Raw genomic sequence first — 16,350 nt, 5'->3', positions numbered from 1 at the left:
TGTCGAATGTCCAGTCCCCATGTGTCGCATCTCTTCTGCCGGATTCACGGTCCGATTTACCATCGGTGATTTACACGACCTGAGATTTGTTCTTTTGCGCAACCGGTAAAGCAAAAAGGATGTAAAGTTAATGGACGGAGGGGGGATATAAAGAGAAGGGTGGGGCAAAGGAGTGGAAGAAGGGGATTAGAGGAGAGGTGAAATACAGTGGGGTATGTATCACTCATGCTGAGCCTTGTTGTCCTGGGGAACTGTGTCCCATCGACGCACACCCCCCCCCCCCAACCCACCCGCGGTCGGTTCCTGGTTTGATCTTCTGACCCTCCCACTGATCTGCTCATCGCCGGGGATTCAGACCCTCTGTGCGGGGGAAATCACGACCCCAGGGACAAACACCCGACACCCACCGAAGCAAGCGAGCACTCTCCCTCCGAGTGAAATGAACAACTCCTCACAGTCTCTGTCTCCCCCTCCCTCCGAGTGAAATGAACAACTCCTCAGTCTCTCTCACCCCCTCCCTCCGAGTGAAATGAACAACTCCTCAGTCTCTGTCTCCCCCTCCCTCCGAGTGAAATGAACAACTCCTCAGTCTCTCTCACCCCCTCCCTCCGAGTGAAATGAACAACTCCTCAGTCTCTGTCTCACCCTCCCTCCGAGTGAAATGAACAACTCCTCAGTCTCTCTCACCCCCTCCCTCCGAGTGAAATGAACAACGCCTCAGTCTCTCTCACCCCCTCCCTCCGAGTGAAATGAACAACTCCTCAGTCTCTCTCACCCCCTCCCTCCGAGTGAAATGATCAACTCCTCAGTCTCTCTCACCCCCTCCCTCCGAGTGAAATGAACAACCCCTCAGTCTCTCTCACCCCCTCCCTCCGAGTGAAATGAACAACTCCTCAGTCTCTCTAACCCCCTCCCTCCGAGTGAAATGAACAACTCCTCAGTCTCTCTCACCCCCTCCCTCCGAGTGAAATGAACAACTCCTCAGTCTCTCTCACCCCCTCCCTCCGAGTGAAATGAAAAACTCCTCAGTCTGTCTACCCCTCCCTCCGAGTGAAATGAACAACTCCTCAGTCTCTCTCACCCCCTCCCTCCGAGTGAAATGAACAACTCCTCAGTCTCTCTCACCCCCTCCCTCCGAGTGAAATGAAAAACTCCTCAGTCTGTCTACCCCTCCCTCCGAGTGAAATGAACAACTCCTCAGTCTCTCTCACCCCCTCCCTCTGAGTGAAATGAACAACTCCTCAGTCTCTCTCACCCCCTCCCTCCGAGTGAAATGAACAACTCCTCAGTCTCTCTCACCCCCTCCCTCCGAGTGAAATGAACAACGCCTCAGTCTTTCTCACCCCCTCCCTCCGAGTGAAATGAACAACGCCTCAGTCTCTCTCACCCCCTCCCTCCGAGTGAAATGAACAACTCCTCAGTCTCTCTCACCCCCTCCCTCCGAGTGAAATGAACAACTCCTCAGTCTCTCTCACCCCCTCCCTCCGAGTGAAATGAACAACTCCTCAGTCTCTCTCACCCCCTCCCTCCGAGTGAAATGAACAACTCCTCAGTCTCTCTCACCCCCCTCCCTCCGAGTGAAATGAACAACTCCTCAGTCTCTCTCACCCCCTCCCTCTGAGTGAAATGAACAACGCCTCAGTCTCTCTCACCCCGTCCCTCCGAGTGAAATGAACAACTCCTCAGTCTCTCTCACCCCCTCCCTCCGAGTGAAATGAACAACGCCTCAGTCTCTCTCACCCCCTCCCTCCGAGTGAAATGAACAACTCCTCAGTCTCTCTCACCCCCTCCTTCCGAGTGAAATGAACAACTCCTCAGTCTCTCTCACTCCCTCCCTCTGAGTGAAATGAACAACTCCTCAGTCTGTCTACCCCTCCCTCCGAGTGAAATGAACAACTCCTCAGTCTCTCTCACCCCTCCCTCTGAGTGAAATGAACAACTCCTCAGTCTCTCTCACCCCCTCCCTCCGAGTGAAATGAACAACTCCTCAGTCTCTGTCTCCCACTCCCTCCGAGTGAAATGAACAACTCCTCAGTCTCTCTCAACCCTTCCCTCCGAGTGAAATGAACAACTCCAGTCTCTCTCACCCCCTCCCTCCGAGTGAAATGCACAACTCCTCAGTCTCTGTCTCCCCCTCCCTCCGAGTGAAATGAACAACTCCTCAGTCTCTCTCACCCCCTCCCTCCGAGTGAAATGAACAACTCCTCAGTCTCTCTCACCCCCTCCCTCCGAGTGAAATGAACAACTCCTCAGTCTCTGTCTCCCCCTCCCTCCGAGTGAAATAAACAACTCCTCAGTCTCTCTCACCCCCTCCCTCCGAGTGAAATGAACAACTCCTCAGTCTCTCTCACCCCCTCCCTCCGAGTGAAATGAACAACTCCTCAGTCTCTCTAACCCCCTCCCTCCGAGTGAAATGAACAACGCCTCAGTCTCTCTCACCCCCTCCCTCCGAGTGAAATGAACAACTCCTCAGTCTTTCTCACCCCCTCCCTCCGAGTGAAATGAACAACTCCTCAGTCTCTCTCACCCCCTCCGAGTGAAATGAACAACTCCTCAGTCTCTCTCACCCCCTCCGAGTGAAATGAACAACTCCTCAGTCTCTCTCACCCCCTCCCTCCGAGTGAAATGAACAACTCCTCAGTCTCTCTCACCCCCTCCCTCCGAGTGAAATGATCAACTCCTCAGTCTCTCTCACCCCCTCCCTCCGAGTGAAATGAACAACCCCTCAGTCTCTCTCACCCCCTCCCTCCGAGTGAAATGAACAACTCCTCAGTCTCTCTAACCCCCTCCCTCCGAGTGAAATGAACAACTCCTCAGTCTCTCTCACCCCCTCCCTCCGAGTGAAATGATCAACTCCTCAGTCTCTCTCACCCCCTCCCTCCGAGTGAAATGAACAACCCCTCAGTCTCTCTCACCCCCTCCCTCCGAGTGAAATGATCAACTCCTCAGTCTCTCTCACCCCCCTCCCTCCGAGTGAAATGAACAACCCCTCAGTCTCTCTCACCCCCTCCCTCCGAGTGAAATGAACAACTCCTCAGTCTCTCTAACCCCCTCCCTCCGAGTGAAATGAACAACTCCTCAGTCTCTCTCACCCCCTCCCTCCGACTGAAATGAACAACTCCTCAGTCTCTCTCACCCCCTCCCTCCGAGTGAAATGAAAAACTCCTCAGTCTGTCTACCCCTCCCTCCGAGTGAAATGAACAACTCCTCAGTCTCTCTCACCCCCTCCCTCTGAGTGAAATGAACAACTCCTCAGTCTCTCTCACCCCCTCCCTCCGAGTGAAATGAACAACTCCTCAGTCTCTCTCACCCCCTCCCTCCGAGTGAAATGAACAACGCCTCTGTCTTTCTCACCCCCCTCCCTCCGAGTGAAATGAACAACGCCTCAGTCTCTCTCACCCCGTCCCTCCGAGTGAAATGAACAACTCCTCAGTCTCTCTCACCCCCTCCCTCCGAGTGAAATGAACAACTCCTCAGTCTCTCTCACCCCCTCCCTCTGAGTGAAATGAACAACTCCTCAGTCTCTCTCACCCCCTCCCTCCGAGTGAAATGAACAACTCCTCAGTCTCTGTCTCCCACTCCCTCCGAGTGAAATGAACAACTCCTCAGTCTCTCTCAACCCCTCCCTCCGAGTGAAATGAACAACTCCTCAGTCTCTCTCACCCCCTCCCTCCGAGTGAAATGCACAACTCCTCAGTTTCTGTCTCCCCCTCCCTCCGAGTGAAATGAACAACTCCTCAGTCTCTCTCACCCCCTCCCTCCGAGTGAAATGAACAACTCCTCAGTCTCTCTCACCCCCTCCCTCCGAGTGAAATGAACAACTCCTCAGTCTCTCTCACCCCCTCCCTCTGAGTGAAATGAACAACTCCTCAGTCTCTCTCACCCCCTCCCTCCGAGTGAAATGAACAACGGCTCAGTCTTTCTCACCCCCTCCCTCCGAGTGAAATGAACAACGCCTCAGTCTCTCTCACCCCCTCCCTCCGAGTGAAATGAACAACTCCTCAGTCTCTCTCACCCCCTCCCTCCGAGTGAAATGAACAACTCCTCAGTCTCTCTCACCCCCTCCCTCCGAGTGAAATGAACAACTCCTCAGTCTCTCTCACCCCCTCCCTCTGAGTGAAATGAACAACTCCTCAGTCTCTCTCACCCCCTCCCTCCGAGTGAAATGAACAACTCCTCAGTCTCTGTCTCCCACTCCCTCCGAGTGAAATGAACAACTCCTCAGTCTCTCTCACCCCCTCCCTCCGAGTGAAATGAACAACTCCTCAGTCTCTCTCACCCCCTCCCTCCGAGTGAAATGAACAACTCCTCAGTCTCTGTCTCCCCCTCCCTCCGAGTGAAATGAACACCTCCTCAGTCTCTCTCACCCCCTCCCTCCGAGTGAAATGAACAACTCCTCAGTCTCTCTCACCCCCTCCCTCCGAGTGAAATGAACAACTCCTCAGTCTCTCTCACCCCCTCCCTCCGAGTGAAATGAACAACTCCTCAGTCTCTCTCACCCCCTCCCTCCGAGTGAAATGAACAACTCCTCAGTCTCTCTCACTCCCTCCCTCCGAGTGAAATGAACAACTCCTCAGTCTCTCTCACCCCCTCCCTCCGAGTGAAATGAACAACTCCTCAGTCTCTCTCACTCCCTCCCTCCGAGTGAAATGAACAACTCCTCAGTCTCTCTCACCCCCTCCCTCCGAGTGAAATGAACAACTCCTCAGTCTCTCTCACCCCCTCCCTCCGAGTGAAATGAACAACTCCTCAGTCTCTCTCACTCCCTCCCTCCGAGTGAAATGAACAACTCCTCAGTCTCTCTCACTCCCTCCCTCCGAGTGAAATGAACAACTCCTCAGTCTCTCTCACCCCCTCCCTCCGAGTGAAATGAACAACTCCTCAGTCTCTCTCACCCCCTCCCTCCGAGTGAAATGAACAACTCCTCAGTCTCTCTCACCCCCTCCCTCCGAGTGAAATGAACAACTCCTCAGTCTCTCTCACCCCCTCCGAGTGAAATGAACAACTCCTCAGTCTCTCTCACCCCCTCCCTCCGAGTGAAATGAACAACTCCTCAGTCTCTCTCACCCCCTCCCTCCGAGTGAAATGAACAACTCCTCAGTCTCTCTCACCCCCTCCCTCCGAGTGAAATGAACAACTCCTCAGTCTCTGTCTCCCCCTCCCTCCGAGTGAAATGAACACCTCCTCAGTCTCTCTCACCCCCTCCCTCCGAGTGAAATGAACAACTCCTCAGTCTCTCTCACCCCCTCCCTCCGAGTGAAATGAACAACTCCTCAGTCTCTCTCACCCCCTCCCTCCGAGTGAAATGAACAACTCCTCAGTCTCTCTCACCCCCTCCCTCCGAGTGAAATGAACAACTCCTCAGTCTCTCTCACTCCCTCCCTCCGAGTGAAATGAACAACTCCTCAGTCTCTCTCACCCCCTCCCTCCGAGTGAAATGAACAACTCCTCAGTCTCTCTCACCCCCTCCCTCCGAGTGAAATGAACAACTCCTCAGTCTCTCTCACCCCTCCCTCCGAGTGAAATGAACAACTCCTCAGTCTGTCTACCCCTCCCTCCGAGTGAAATGAACAACTCCTCAGTCTCTCTCACCCCCTCCCTCCGAGTGAAATGAACAACTCCTCAGTCTCTCTCACCCCCTCCCTCAGAGTGAAATGAACAACTCCTCAGTCTCTCTAACACCCTCCCTCCGAGTGAAATGAACAACTCCTCAGTCTCTCTCACCCCCTCCCTCCGAGTGAAATGAACAACTCCTCAGTCTCTCTCACCCCCTCCCTCAGAGTGAAATGAACAACTCCTCAGTCTCTCTAACACCCTCCCTCCGAGTGAAATGAACAACTCCTCAGTCTCTCTAACCCCCTCCCTCCGAGTGAAATGAACAACTCCTCAGTCTCTCTCACCCCCTCCCTCCGAGTGAAATGAACAACTCCTCAGTCTGTCTACCCCTCCCTCCGAGTGAAATGAACAACTCCTCAGTCTCTCTCACCCCCTCCCTCTGAGTGAAATGAACAACTCCTCTGTCTCTCTCACTCCCTCCCTCCGAGTTAAATGAACAACTCCTCAGTCTCTCTCACCCCCTCCCTCCGAGTGAAATGAACAACGCCGCAGTCTTTCTCACCCCCTCCCTCCGAGTGAAATGAACAACGCCTCAGTCTCTCTCACCCCCTCCCTCCGAGTGAAATGAACAACGCCTCAGTCTCTCTCACCCCCTCCCTCCGAGTGAAATGAACAACTCCTCAGTCTCTCTCACCCCCTCCCTCCGAGTGAAATGAACAACTCCTCAGTCTCTCTCACCCCCTCCCTCCGAGTGAAATTAACAACTCCTCAGTCTCTCTCACCCCCTCCCTCTGAGTGAAATGAACAACTCCTCAGTCTCTCTCACCCCCTCCCTCCGAGTGAAATGAACAACTCCTCAGTCTCTGTCTCCCACTCCCTCCGAGTGAAATGAACAACTCCTCAGTCTCTCTCACACCCTCCCTCCAAGTGAAATGAACAACTCCTCAGTCTCTCTCAGCCCCTCCCTCCGAGTGAAATGAACAACTCCTCAGTCTCTGTCTCCCCCTCCCTCCGAGTGAAATGAATAACTCCTCAGTCTCTCTCACCCCCTCCCTCCGAGTGAAATGAACAACTCCTCTGTCTCTGTCTCCCCCTCCCTCCGAGTGAAATGAACAACTCCTCAGTCTCTCTCACCCCCTCCCTCCGAGTGAAATGAACAACTCCTCAGTCTCTCTCACCCCCTCCCTCCGAGTGAAATGAACAACTCCTCAGTCTCTCTCACCCCCCTCCCTCCGAGTGAAATGAACAACTCCTCAGTCTCTCTCACCCCCTCCCTCCGAGTGAAATGAACAACTCCTCAGTCTCTGTCTCCCCCTCCCTCCGAGTGAAATGAACAACTCCTCAGTCTCTCTCACCCCCTCCCTCCGAGTGAAATGAACAACTCCTTAGTCTCTGTCTCCCCCTCCCTCCGAGTGAAATGAACAACTCCTCAGTCTCTCTCACCCCCTCCCTCCGAGTGAAATGAACAACTCCTCAGTCTCTGTCTCCCCCTCCCTCCGAGTGAAATGAACAACTCCTCAGTCTCTCTCACCCCCTCCCTCCGAGTAAAATGAACAACTCCTCAGTCTCTCTCACCCCCTCCCTCCGAGTGAAATGAACAACTCCTCAGTCTCTCTCACCCCCTCCTTCCGAGTGAAATGAACAACTCCTCAGTCTCTGTCTCCCCCTCCCTCCGAGTGAAATGAAGAACTCCTCAGTCTCTCTCACCCCCTCCCTCCGAGTGAAATGAACAACTCCTCAGTCTCTCTCACCCCCTCCCTCCGAGTGAAATGAACAACTCCTCAGTCTCTCTCACCCCCTCCCTCCGAGTGAAATGAACAACTCCTCAGTCTCTGTCCTCCCCTCCCTCCGAGTGAAATGAACAACTCCTCAGTCTCTCTCACCCCCTCCCTCCGAGTGAAATGAACAACTCCTCAGTCTCTCTCACCCCCTCCCTCCGAGTGAAATGATCAACTCCTCAGTCTCTCTCACCCCCTCCCTCCGAGTGAAATGAACAACTCCTCAGTCTCTCTCACCCCCTCCCTCCGAGTGAAATGAACAACTCCTCAGTCTCTCTCACCCCCTCCTTCCGAGTGAAATGAACAACTCCTCAGTCTCTCTCACCCCCTCCCTCCGAGTGAAATGAACAACTCCTCAGTCTCTCTCACCCCCCTCCCTCCGAGTGAAATGAACAACTCCTCAGTCTCTCTCACCCCCTCCCTCCGAGTGAAATGAACAACTCCTGAGTCTCTCTCACCCCCTCCCTCCGAGTGAAATGAACAACTCCTCAGTCTCTCTCACCCCCTCCCTCCGAGTGAAATGAACAACTCCTCAGTCTCTCTCACCCCCCTCCCTCCGAGTGAAATGAACAACTCCTCAGTCTCTGTCTCCCCCTCCCTCCGAGTGAAATGAACAACTCCTCAGTCTCTCTCACCCCCTCCCTCCGAGTGAAATGAACAACTCCTCAGTCTCTCTCACCCCCTCCGAGTGAAATGAACAACTCCTCAGTCTCTCTCACCCTCTCCCTCCGAGTGAAATGAACAACTCCTCAGTCTCTCTCACCCCCTCCCTCCGAGTGAAATGAACAACTCCTCAGTCTCTCTCACCCCCTCCCTCCGAGTGAAATAAACAATTCCTCAGTCTCTCTCACCCCCTCCCTCCGAGTGAAATGAACAACTCCTCAGTCTCTCTCACCCCCCTCCCTCCGAGTGAAATGAACAACTCCTCAGTCTTTCTCACCCCCTCCCTCCGAGTGAAATGAACAACTCCTCAGTCTCTCTCACCCCCTCCCTCCGAGTGAAATGAACAACTCCTCAGTCTCTGTCTCCCCCTCCCTCCGAGTGAAATGAACAACTCCTCAGTCTCTCTCACCCCCTCCCTCCGAGTGAAATGAACAACTCCTCAGTCTCTCTCACCCCCTCCGAGTGAAATGAACAACTCCTCAGTCTCTCTCACCCTCTCCCTCCGAGTGAAATGAACAACTCCTCAGTCTCTCTCACCCCCTCCCTCCGAGTGAAATGAACAACTCCTCAGTCTCTCTCACCCCCTCCCTCCGAGTGAAATGAACAACTCCTCAGTCTCTCTCACCCCCTCCCTCCGAGTGAAATGAACAACTCCTCAGTCTCTCTCACCCCCTCCCTCCGAGTGAAATGAACAACTCCTCAGTCTCTCTCACCCCCCTCCCTCCGAGTGAAATGAACAACTCCTCAGTCTTTCTCACCCCCTCCCTCCGAGTGAAATGAACAACTCCTCAGTCTCTCTCACCCCCTCCCTCCGAGTGAAATGAACAACGCCTCAGTCTCTCTCTCCCCCTCCCTCCGAGTGAAATGAACTGCTCAGTCTTTCTCTCTCCTCCCTAATATCTCTCCCTTCCTTCTCTCTCCCTCCCTCCCTCTCCATCCCTCCTTCTCTCCCCCCCCTCTCTCCGAGTGAAATGAACTGCTCAGTCTCTCTCTCTTCCCTAATATCTCTCCCTTCCTTCTCTCTCCTTCCCTCCCTCTCCATCCCTCCTTCTCTCTCCCCCCTCTCTCCGAGTGAAATGAACTGCTGTCCCTCTCTCTATTCCCTAATAGCGCTCCCCCTCCCTCTCCATCTCTCCTCTCTCTCTCCCTACCTCTATCTCTTCTCTTTATATCCCCCTTTCCTATTTTAAAGGATGTAAGGTTAATGTAAATTACAAATATATATATATATAATAAATACGGCAGAAATGTCGGTGGTGCTCTGACGCATCCAAACACCTGATGGCGGAGGGGAAGAAGGTGTTGCTGAATCGTCGAGTTTTCAGGCTCCACTCCCTTCCCCGATGGTGGCAGTGAGCCGGGAGCCTGTCCCGGTGCTGAGGGAGTCACGGTGATGAGGATCTCCATCATCCAGTTCCAGAGGGAGGTTCGCTGGCCCAGGATCCGGAGCCTGTGGATCAGAACGGAGGGGAGGATGATGCTGAACGCCGAGCTGGTCTCAGTCATCAGCAGCCTGGCGTCGGTGTTATAATGCCCAGGGACCAGGGGAGAGCGAGTGAGATCGTATCCGCGGTAGACCTTTCGTCGAGTTTCCCCAAATCACAGCGGGCCCACGTCCTCTCTGGAGAAGGGGTCGGCTCTGGGTATGACCAGCCTCTCAACCAGATCCCCACACTTGATTCCCAATCGTTCCCAATTCCTCTCAATCACCAGCACCTGGTTTCCATTCGCCACCAGAGGATAAGACTCCGACAGCTCCGGTCAGCCCTTGCCGGATTGTTGGTCGACTCTCAGAGAGAGAGGAACCTTGCTCCAAGTCATGACACAAACCTGGGTGGCAGTGTGAAATGTATGGAAGATGTTATGAGAATGCAGTGTGACTTGGACAGGTTGGGTGAGTGGGCAAATGTATGGCAGATGCAGTTTAATGTGGGTAAATGTGAGGTTATCCGCTTTGGTGGCAAGAACAGGAAGGCAGATTACTATGTAAATGGAGTCAAGTTAGGAAAAGGGGAAGTACAGCGAGATCTAGGTGTTCTTGTACATCAGTCAATGAAAGCAAGCATGCAGTGAAGAAAGCTAATGGCATGCTGGCCTTTATAACAAGAGGAATTGAGTATAGGAGTAAAGAGGTCCTTCTGCAGCTGTACAAGGCCCTGGTGAGACCCCACCTGGAGTATTGTGTGCAGTTTTGGTCTCCCGATTTGAGGAAGGACATTCATGCTATTGAGGGAGTGCAGCGTAGGTTCACAAGGTTCATTCCCGGAATGGCAGGGCTGTCATATGTTGAAAGATTGGATCGACTGGGCTTGTATACACTGGAGTTTAGAAGGATGAGAGGGGATCTGATTGAAACATATAAGATTATTAAGGGATTGGACACGCTGGAGGCAGGAAGCATGTTCCCGATGTTGGGGGGGTCCAGAACCAGAGGCCACAGTTTAAGAATAAGGGGTAGGCCATTTAGAACGGAGATGCGGAAAAACTCTTTCACCCAGAGAGTGGTGGATATGTGGAATGCTCTGCCCCAGAAGGCAGTGGAGGCCAAGTCTCTGGATGCATTCAAGAGAGAGTTAGATAGAGCTCTTACAGATAGCGGGGTCAAGGGATATGGGGAGAGGGCGGGAACGGGGTACTGATTGTGTATGATCAGCCATGATCACAGTGAATGGTGGTACTGGCTAGAAGGGCCGAATGGCCTACTCCTGCACCTACTGTCTATTGTCAAAGCAGTTAATCCCAGTAGGTGTGAGTGTCTCTGGGCGATTGTTGTCGAGGCAGCTCTCCCTACTCTTCTCCGGCACTGGTGTGATTGTCGCCTTTTGAAGCGGGGGGGGGGGGGGGGGAAATTCAGACTGCAGCGGAGAGACACGTCCTCGGATACTCCAACCTCCGCTGCTGTTCTCCTCACATCAGTCGACACATCCCTCACCTGCACGCCTCTCCGTCTCCTTCGACCCTTTCAACATCTACCACATTCCCCTTCTCCGTCATCGCCTCCCTCCCCGACACCCACCACAGCCCCCTCGTCTCTGTCACACCCCCTCTCTCCCCAAACGCCTCCCTCTCTGTGTTGACAGGGATTTGTGGAGAGAATGGGGGAGAGTTGAATTCCGGAGTTAGACTCCCCCCTTCAACCGCATTTCAATCTCTCAGTTCTGAGCCTATACTGAATGGTCAGAGAGGGAGATTGGGCAGAGAGGGAGATTCGCTGTTTCATAATACCTCACTGTGTAATCGGACCGTGTGGAGGGAGATTCACTCTGTGTCTGACCCCGGGTGTAAGTGTGATGGGACAGTGTGGAGGGAGCTGCACTCTATGTCTGACCCCGGGAGTGTGTGATGGGACGGTGCGGAGGGAGATTCACTCTGTGTCTGACCACAGGAGTGTGTGATTGGACGGTGTGGAGGGAGATTCACTCTGTGTCTGACCCCGGGAGTGTGTGATGGGACGGTGTGGAGGGAGATTCACTCTGTGTCTGACCCCGGGAGTGTGTAATGGGCCGGTGCGGAGGGAGATTCACTCTGTGTCTGACCCCGGGAGTGTGTGATGGGACGGTGTGGAGGGAGATTCACTCTGTGTTTCACGCCGGTATTCCATCCTCCATCCGTCTCGTACTCCGGACCTCAGTGACTCACGTCTGATATTCGAGCCGATATTAACTGTCTGCGGGGTACAGGAGGGGGACGGTTAGCCAGGAAGGGGGTTAATTTGAGACGAGATGCTGGGCACCCAGACTCTGCCAGTCCGACCTCCCTCAGCCTGGAGCTGAGACGCTACTGTGTCAGTGTGAGGAGCTCCGACCCACTGTTACAGTGCACAGGGTGCGGGGGGCAGCGGAAACCTCAAACAAACTCAAGTCCGACACCAAGGCAGGAAGTTACAGCGGTTTATTGATTGCATCATGATAAATGCAAATTAAACAGTATGTGAGCTGCTGACTTGCGGGAATAAATACACTGTTGTAGCGATGTACTACGTACAGAGTTAGAGACAACGACACGCAGTCGGTGAGTCTGTTCCAGACTAGTTTATTCAAACTTCTCGGCGCTGGTATTTAATCCCGGGCTATTTGTGAGCCGATGCGCCTGCGCATTTAATCCCGAGCGCCCGCCCTCTCCGAGCGGAAATGACGTCAGAGGTGCTCACCGCGCTGGCTATTTGTGAGTCCATGCGCCTGCGCAGAAAGTGGGTCGCCACACTGTTCCCGACTCACTCACAATTAACTGACCGGTAACAACGGGTGACCGGTAGATTAATCAGTCCCGTGTATCACCGTCACTCTGCATCCAATCACACTTCAGGGCCGTGTCCGGGATCGCTGCGGATCCGAGGCCATTGCCGAGGGATTTGTCAATTTAACACCATTATATCGGCCAGACTGCCGAATGCACCGTCCTCGGCAACGGGAGCAAAAGGATTCTCTCCCGGGACACCGGAGTCCCAGACTGAGCCCCCCCCCCCCCCCCCCCCCCGGGACACCGGTGTCCCAGACTGAGCCCCGGACCCCCCGGGACACCGGTGTCCCAGACTGAGCCCCGCCCCCCCGGGACACCGGTGTCCCAGACTGAGCCCCGGACCCCCCGGGACACCGGTGTCCCAGACTGAGCCCCGCCCCCCCTGGACACCGGTGTCCCAGACTGAGCCCCCCCCCCCCCCCCCTGGACACCGGTGTCCCAGACTGAGCCCCCGCCCCCCCTGGACACCGGTGTCCCAGACTGAGCCCCGGCCCCCCGGGCTCCTCCTGTCCGGGTAATTCCCCGGGGTGTCACGCGGGAGAGTCTCGATCCCGCACATCCGGCGGAAGTGCGTCACCGCGGGAGCGCTTCCGATATCACCGAGCTCGAGACCGCAGCCAGTTCCGTTAAAACCGTTGGGAATCAGCCCCGGCGCGCGGCCGTTAAAGGTAAGGGCGGGAGTTAAAGGGGAGGTGTAATTAAAGGGGAGGGGTAGTTAAAGGGGTGGGGGAGTTAAAGCGGATGGGGAGTTAAAGGGGTGGGGGAGTTAAAGGGGAGGGGGAGTTAAAGGGGTGGGGGAGTTAAAGGGGAGGGGGGATTTAAAGGGGAGGGCGGGGAATCGGCTCCATCCCGCGGGCGGGGATGTTCACACATTCAGATGTTCACAGATCCACTCTCAGTCCGGGTCTGACTTCCCGCAGAGATCTCAGTTCCTTCCTCCCGGTCTCACTGAACCGATTCCCGTCCAGCCTGAAACAGACGGGAGAATGAAGATGGAATAAACAGATTACACAACAGTGTCAGTAACAGGGGACCGGGGTTAATGTTTCAACAACACTCACAGACAAATATCACCAGAAAACCCGCGGATCCGCTGACATTTTATCACATTGAACATTAACACAAACACTCACCAGATCAGCTTCAGACTCGGGAGGGTCAGTATGAGGCGGCGGAGACCGGGGACAGATCCGTCTGTCAGAGAGTTGTATCCCAGGTTCAGCTCCGTCAGTGATGGTTTTGTACTGAGAGCGGAGACGAGATCCTCGGCCCCAGAATCTGTGAGACCGACATTGTACAGCCTGGAGATGAGAGAGAGTGAGGGTGAAGGACACAGAGAGACAGGAGACGGTACAAATCCCCAGTGTTTATCAGTAACACTATTACTGATTACATTAATATTCAGTGTCAGACACCCAGTGACTGTAAACACAATCTCCCACAGTCTGGTACTTACCGTAGTCTCTGTATTTTACACTCCGGGTTCCTCAGAGCTGCAGAGACCAGTTTCACTCTTGAATCTTGCAGTTTATCACCACTCAGGTACAGCTCCGTCAGTGATCGATTTGTACTGAGAGCGGAGGCGAAATCCTCGGCCCCAGAATCTGTGAGACCGACATTGTTCAGCCTGGAGATGAGAGAGAGTGAGGGTGAAGGACACAGAGAGACAGGAGACGGCACAGCTCCCCAGTGTTTATCAGTAACACTATTACTGATTACATTAATGTTCAGTGTCAGACACCCAGTGACTGTCAACACAATCTCCCACAGTCTGGTACTTACCGCAGTTTCTGTATTTTACACTCCGGGTTCCTCAGAGCCGAAAACACCAGTTTCACTCCAAAATATCCCAGTTTATAACAATTCGAGTCCAGCTCCGTCAGGGATGGGTTTGTACTGAGAGCGGAGACGAGATCCTCGGCCCCAGAATCTGTGAGACTGACATCTAACAGCCTGGAGATGAGAGAGAGTGAGGGTGAAGGACACAGAGAGACAGGAGACAGTACAAATCCCCAGTGTTTATCAGTAACACTATTACTGATTACATTAATGTTCATTGTCAGACACACAGTGACTGTAAACACAATCTCCCACAGTCTGGTACTTACCACAGTTTCTGTATTTTACACTCTGAGATTCTCAGAGCCGACAACACCAGTTTCACTCCTGAATCTCCCAGTTTATTACAACTCAGGTCCAGCTCCGTCAGTGATGGTTTTGTACTGAGAGCGGAGGTGAAATCCTCGGCACCAGAATCTGTGAGACCGACATTGTTCAGCCTGGAGATGAGAGAGAGTGAGGGTGAAGGACACAGAGAGACAGGAGACGGTACAAATCCCCAGTGTTTATCAGTAACACAATTACTGATCACATTAATGTTCAGTGTCAGACACCCAGTGACTGTAAACCAATCTCCCACAGTCTGGTACTTACCCCAGTTTCTGTATTTTACACTCCGGGTTCCTCAGAGCCGCAGAGACCAGTTTCACTCCTGAATCTCCCAGTTCATTCTCCCCAAGTCTAAACACAAACAGACAAATTGATGAACAAAGTGATACAAACCGTGGGTCTGAGGGAAATTCTCTCAAGCGGATATTTCAGGAAACATTAAACCCTTCCGTAAATCACTGATCAGAGTTCCCATCACTGTCAATGTCCCTCACTGCCCAGCTCCAGGGTATTCACCCAATGTCAGTCATTTAGTCTGTTGCTGTGACCCTGTGAACTCCACATATTCTGTGTCGTTCTCCGTTGGCTAGAAAAGTGTTACTGACCACAGAGTGTCAGAAGGGGCAGGGATGAAGGTGATATAGCCCCACAGTGAGGAAGCTTTGTGAATTGGGAAATGTCGATGGGAGATGGAGGAAGAGACCCCACCTGAGGGAACGGATGGAAAGACACAAGAGGAAAGTGATGGGGAAACGAGATCCCACAGGAGGAAGTGGGATGGGGAAAAGAGATACCACAGTTATGGGGGGATGGGGAAGAGAGATCCCACAGGAGGAAGGGGATGGGGAAGAGAGATCCCACAGGAGGAAGTGGGATGGGGAAAGAGAGATCCCGCAGGACGAAATGGGATGGGGAAAAGCGATACCACAGTTATGGGGGTATGGGGAAGGAGAGATCCCACCGCGGGATGGGAAAGAGAGATCCATCAGGAGAAAGGGGGATGGGGATGAGAGATCCCACAGGAGGAAGAGGATGGGAAAGAGATATCCCACAGGAGGAAGAGGAAAGGGGAAGAGAGATCCCAGAGGAGGAAGTGGATGGGGACGAGAGATCCCGCAGTAGAAAGCTGAATCAGGAAAAGAGATCCCACAGGAGAAAGGAGATTGGGAAAAGAGATCTACAGAAGGAAGGAGATGGGCAAGAGATATCCCACAGGAGGGAGGGGATGAGGAAATGAGATCCGGCAGGAAGAAGTGGGATGGGGAAAAGAGATCCTACAGGTGTTTGGGGTATTGGGAAGGAGAGATCCCATAGGAGGAAGGAGATGGGGAAGAGAGATCCAACAGGGGGACAGGGATGGGGAAGAGAGATCCCACAGGAGGAAGGGGGAAGGGGAAGAGAGATCCCACAGGAGGAAGGGGGATGGGAAAGAGAGATCCCACAGTAGGAAATGGATGGGGAAAAAGAGATCCCACAGGAAGAAGGGGGATGGGGAAAACCGATCCCACAAGAGGAATGTGATGGGGAAACGAGTTCCCACAGGAGGAAGGGGGATGGGGAAAAGTGATCCCAAAGGAAGGAAGGGATGAGGAAAGGAGATACCGCAGGAGTTGGGGGGATGGGGAAGAGAGTTCCCACAGGTGGAAGGGGTTAGGAAAGAGAGATCCTATGGGAGGAAAGGGAATGGGAAGGAGAGATCCCACAGGAGGAAGGTGGATGGGGAAGAGAGATCCCACAGGAGGAAGGGGAATGGGGAAGAGGTCCCATAGGAGGAAGGAGGATGGGGAAGAGAAATCCAACAGGGGGACGGGGATGGGGAAGAGATCCCACAGGAGGAAGGAGGATGGGGAAGAGAAATACAACAGGGGGACAGGGATGGGGAAGAAAGATCCCACAGGAGGAAACGGAATCAGCAGGAGAGATCCCACAGGAGAAGGGGAAGGCA

At 53.7% G+C, this 16,350-nt stretch overlaps 1 protein-coding gene across 9 annotated transcripts in view; it reads right to left on the bottom strand.

Moving 5' to 3' along the window:
* Positions 1–12,691: 12,691 nt before the first annotated feature.
* Positions 12,692–16,350, bottom strand: part of LOC140720762 (NACHT, LRR and PYD domains-containing protein 3-like) — an 82,994-nt gene continuing 79,335 nt past the window's right edge. For all 9 annotated transcript variants that reach the window (XM_073035596.1, XM_073035598.1, XM_073035600.1 and 6 more), the window contains 6 exons: positions 14,670–14,756; positions 14,345–14,515; positions 14,019–14,189; positions 13,693–13,863; positions 13,370–13,537; positions 12,692–13,205 (listed from right to left, as the gene is read on the bottom strand). In XM_073035596.1, coding sequence (XP_072891697.1) covers positions 13,118–13,205; positions 13,370–13,537; positions 13,693–13,863; positions 14,019–14,189; positions 14,345–14,515; positions 14,670–14,756 — 856 coding nt within the window. In that variant the 3' untranslated portion in view covers positions 12,692–13,117. The remainder of the gene's footprint in view (positions 13,206–13,369; positions 13,538–13,692; positions 13,864–14,018; positions 14,190–14,344; positions 14,516–14,669; positions 14,757–16,350) is intronic.

This window comes from Hemitrygon akajei, unplaced genomic scaffold, assembly GCF_048418815.1.
Source record: "Hemitrygon akajei unplaced genomic scaffold, sHemAka1.3 Scf000046, whole genome shotgun sequence".
In the NCBI taxonomy this organism is placed as follows: Eukaryota; Metazoa; Chordata; class Chondrichthyes; order Myliobatiformes; family Dasyatidae; genus Hemitrygon; species Hemitrygon akajei.
This window is presented reverse-complemented; position numbering and strand designations above follow the sequence as displayed.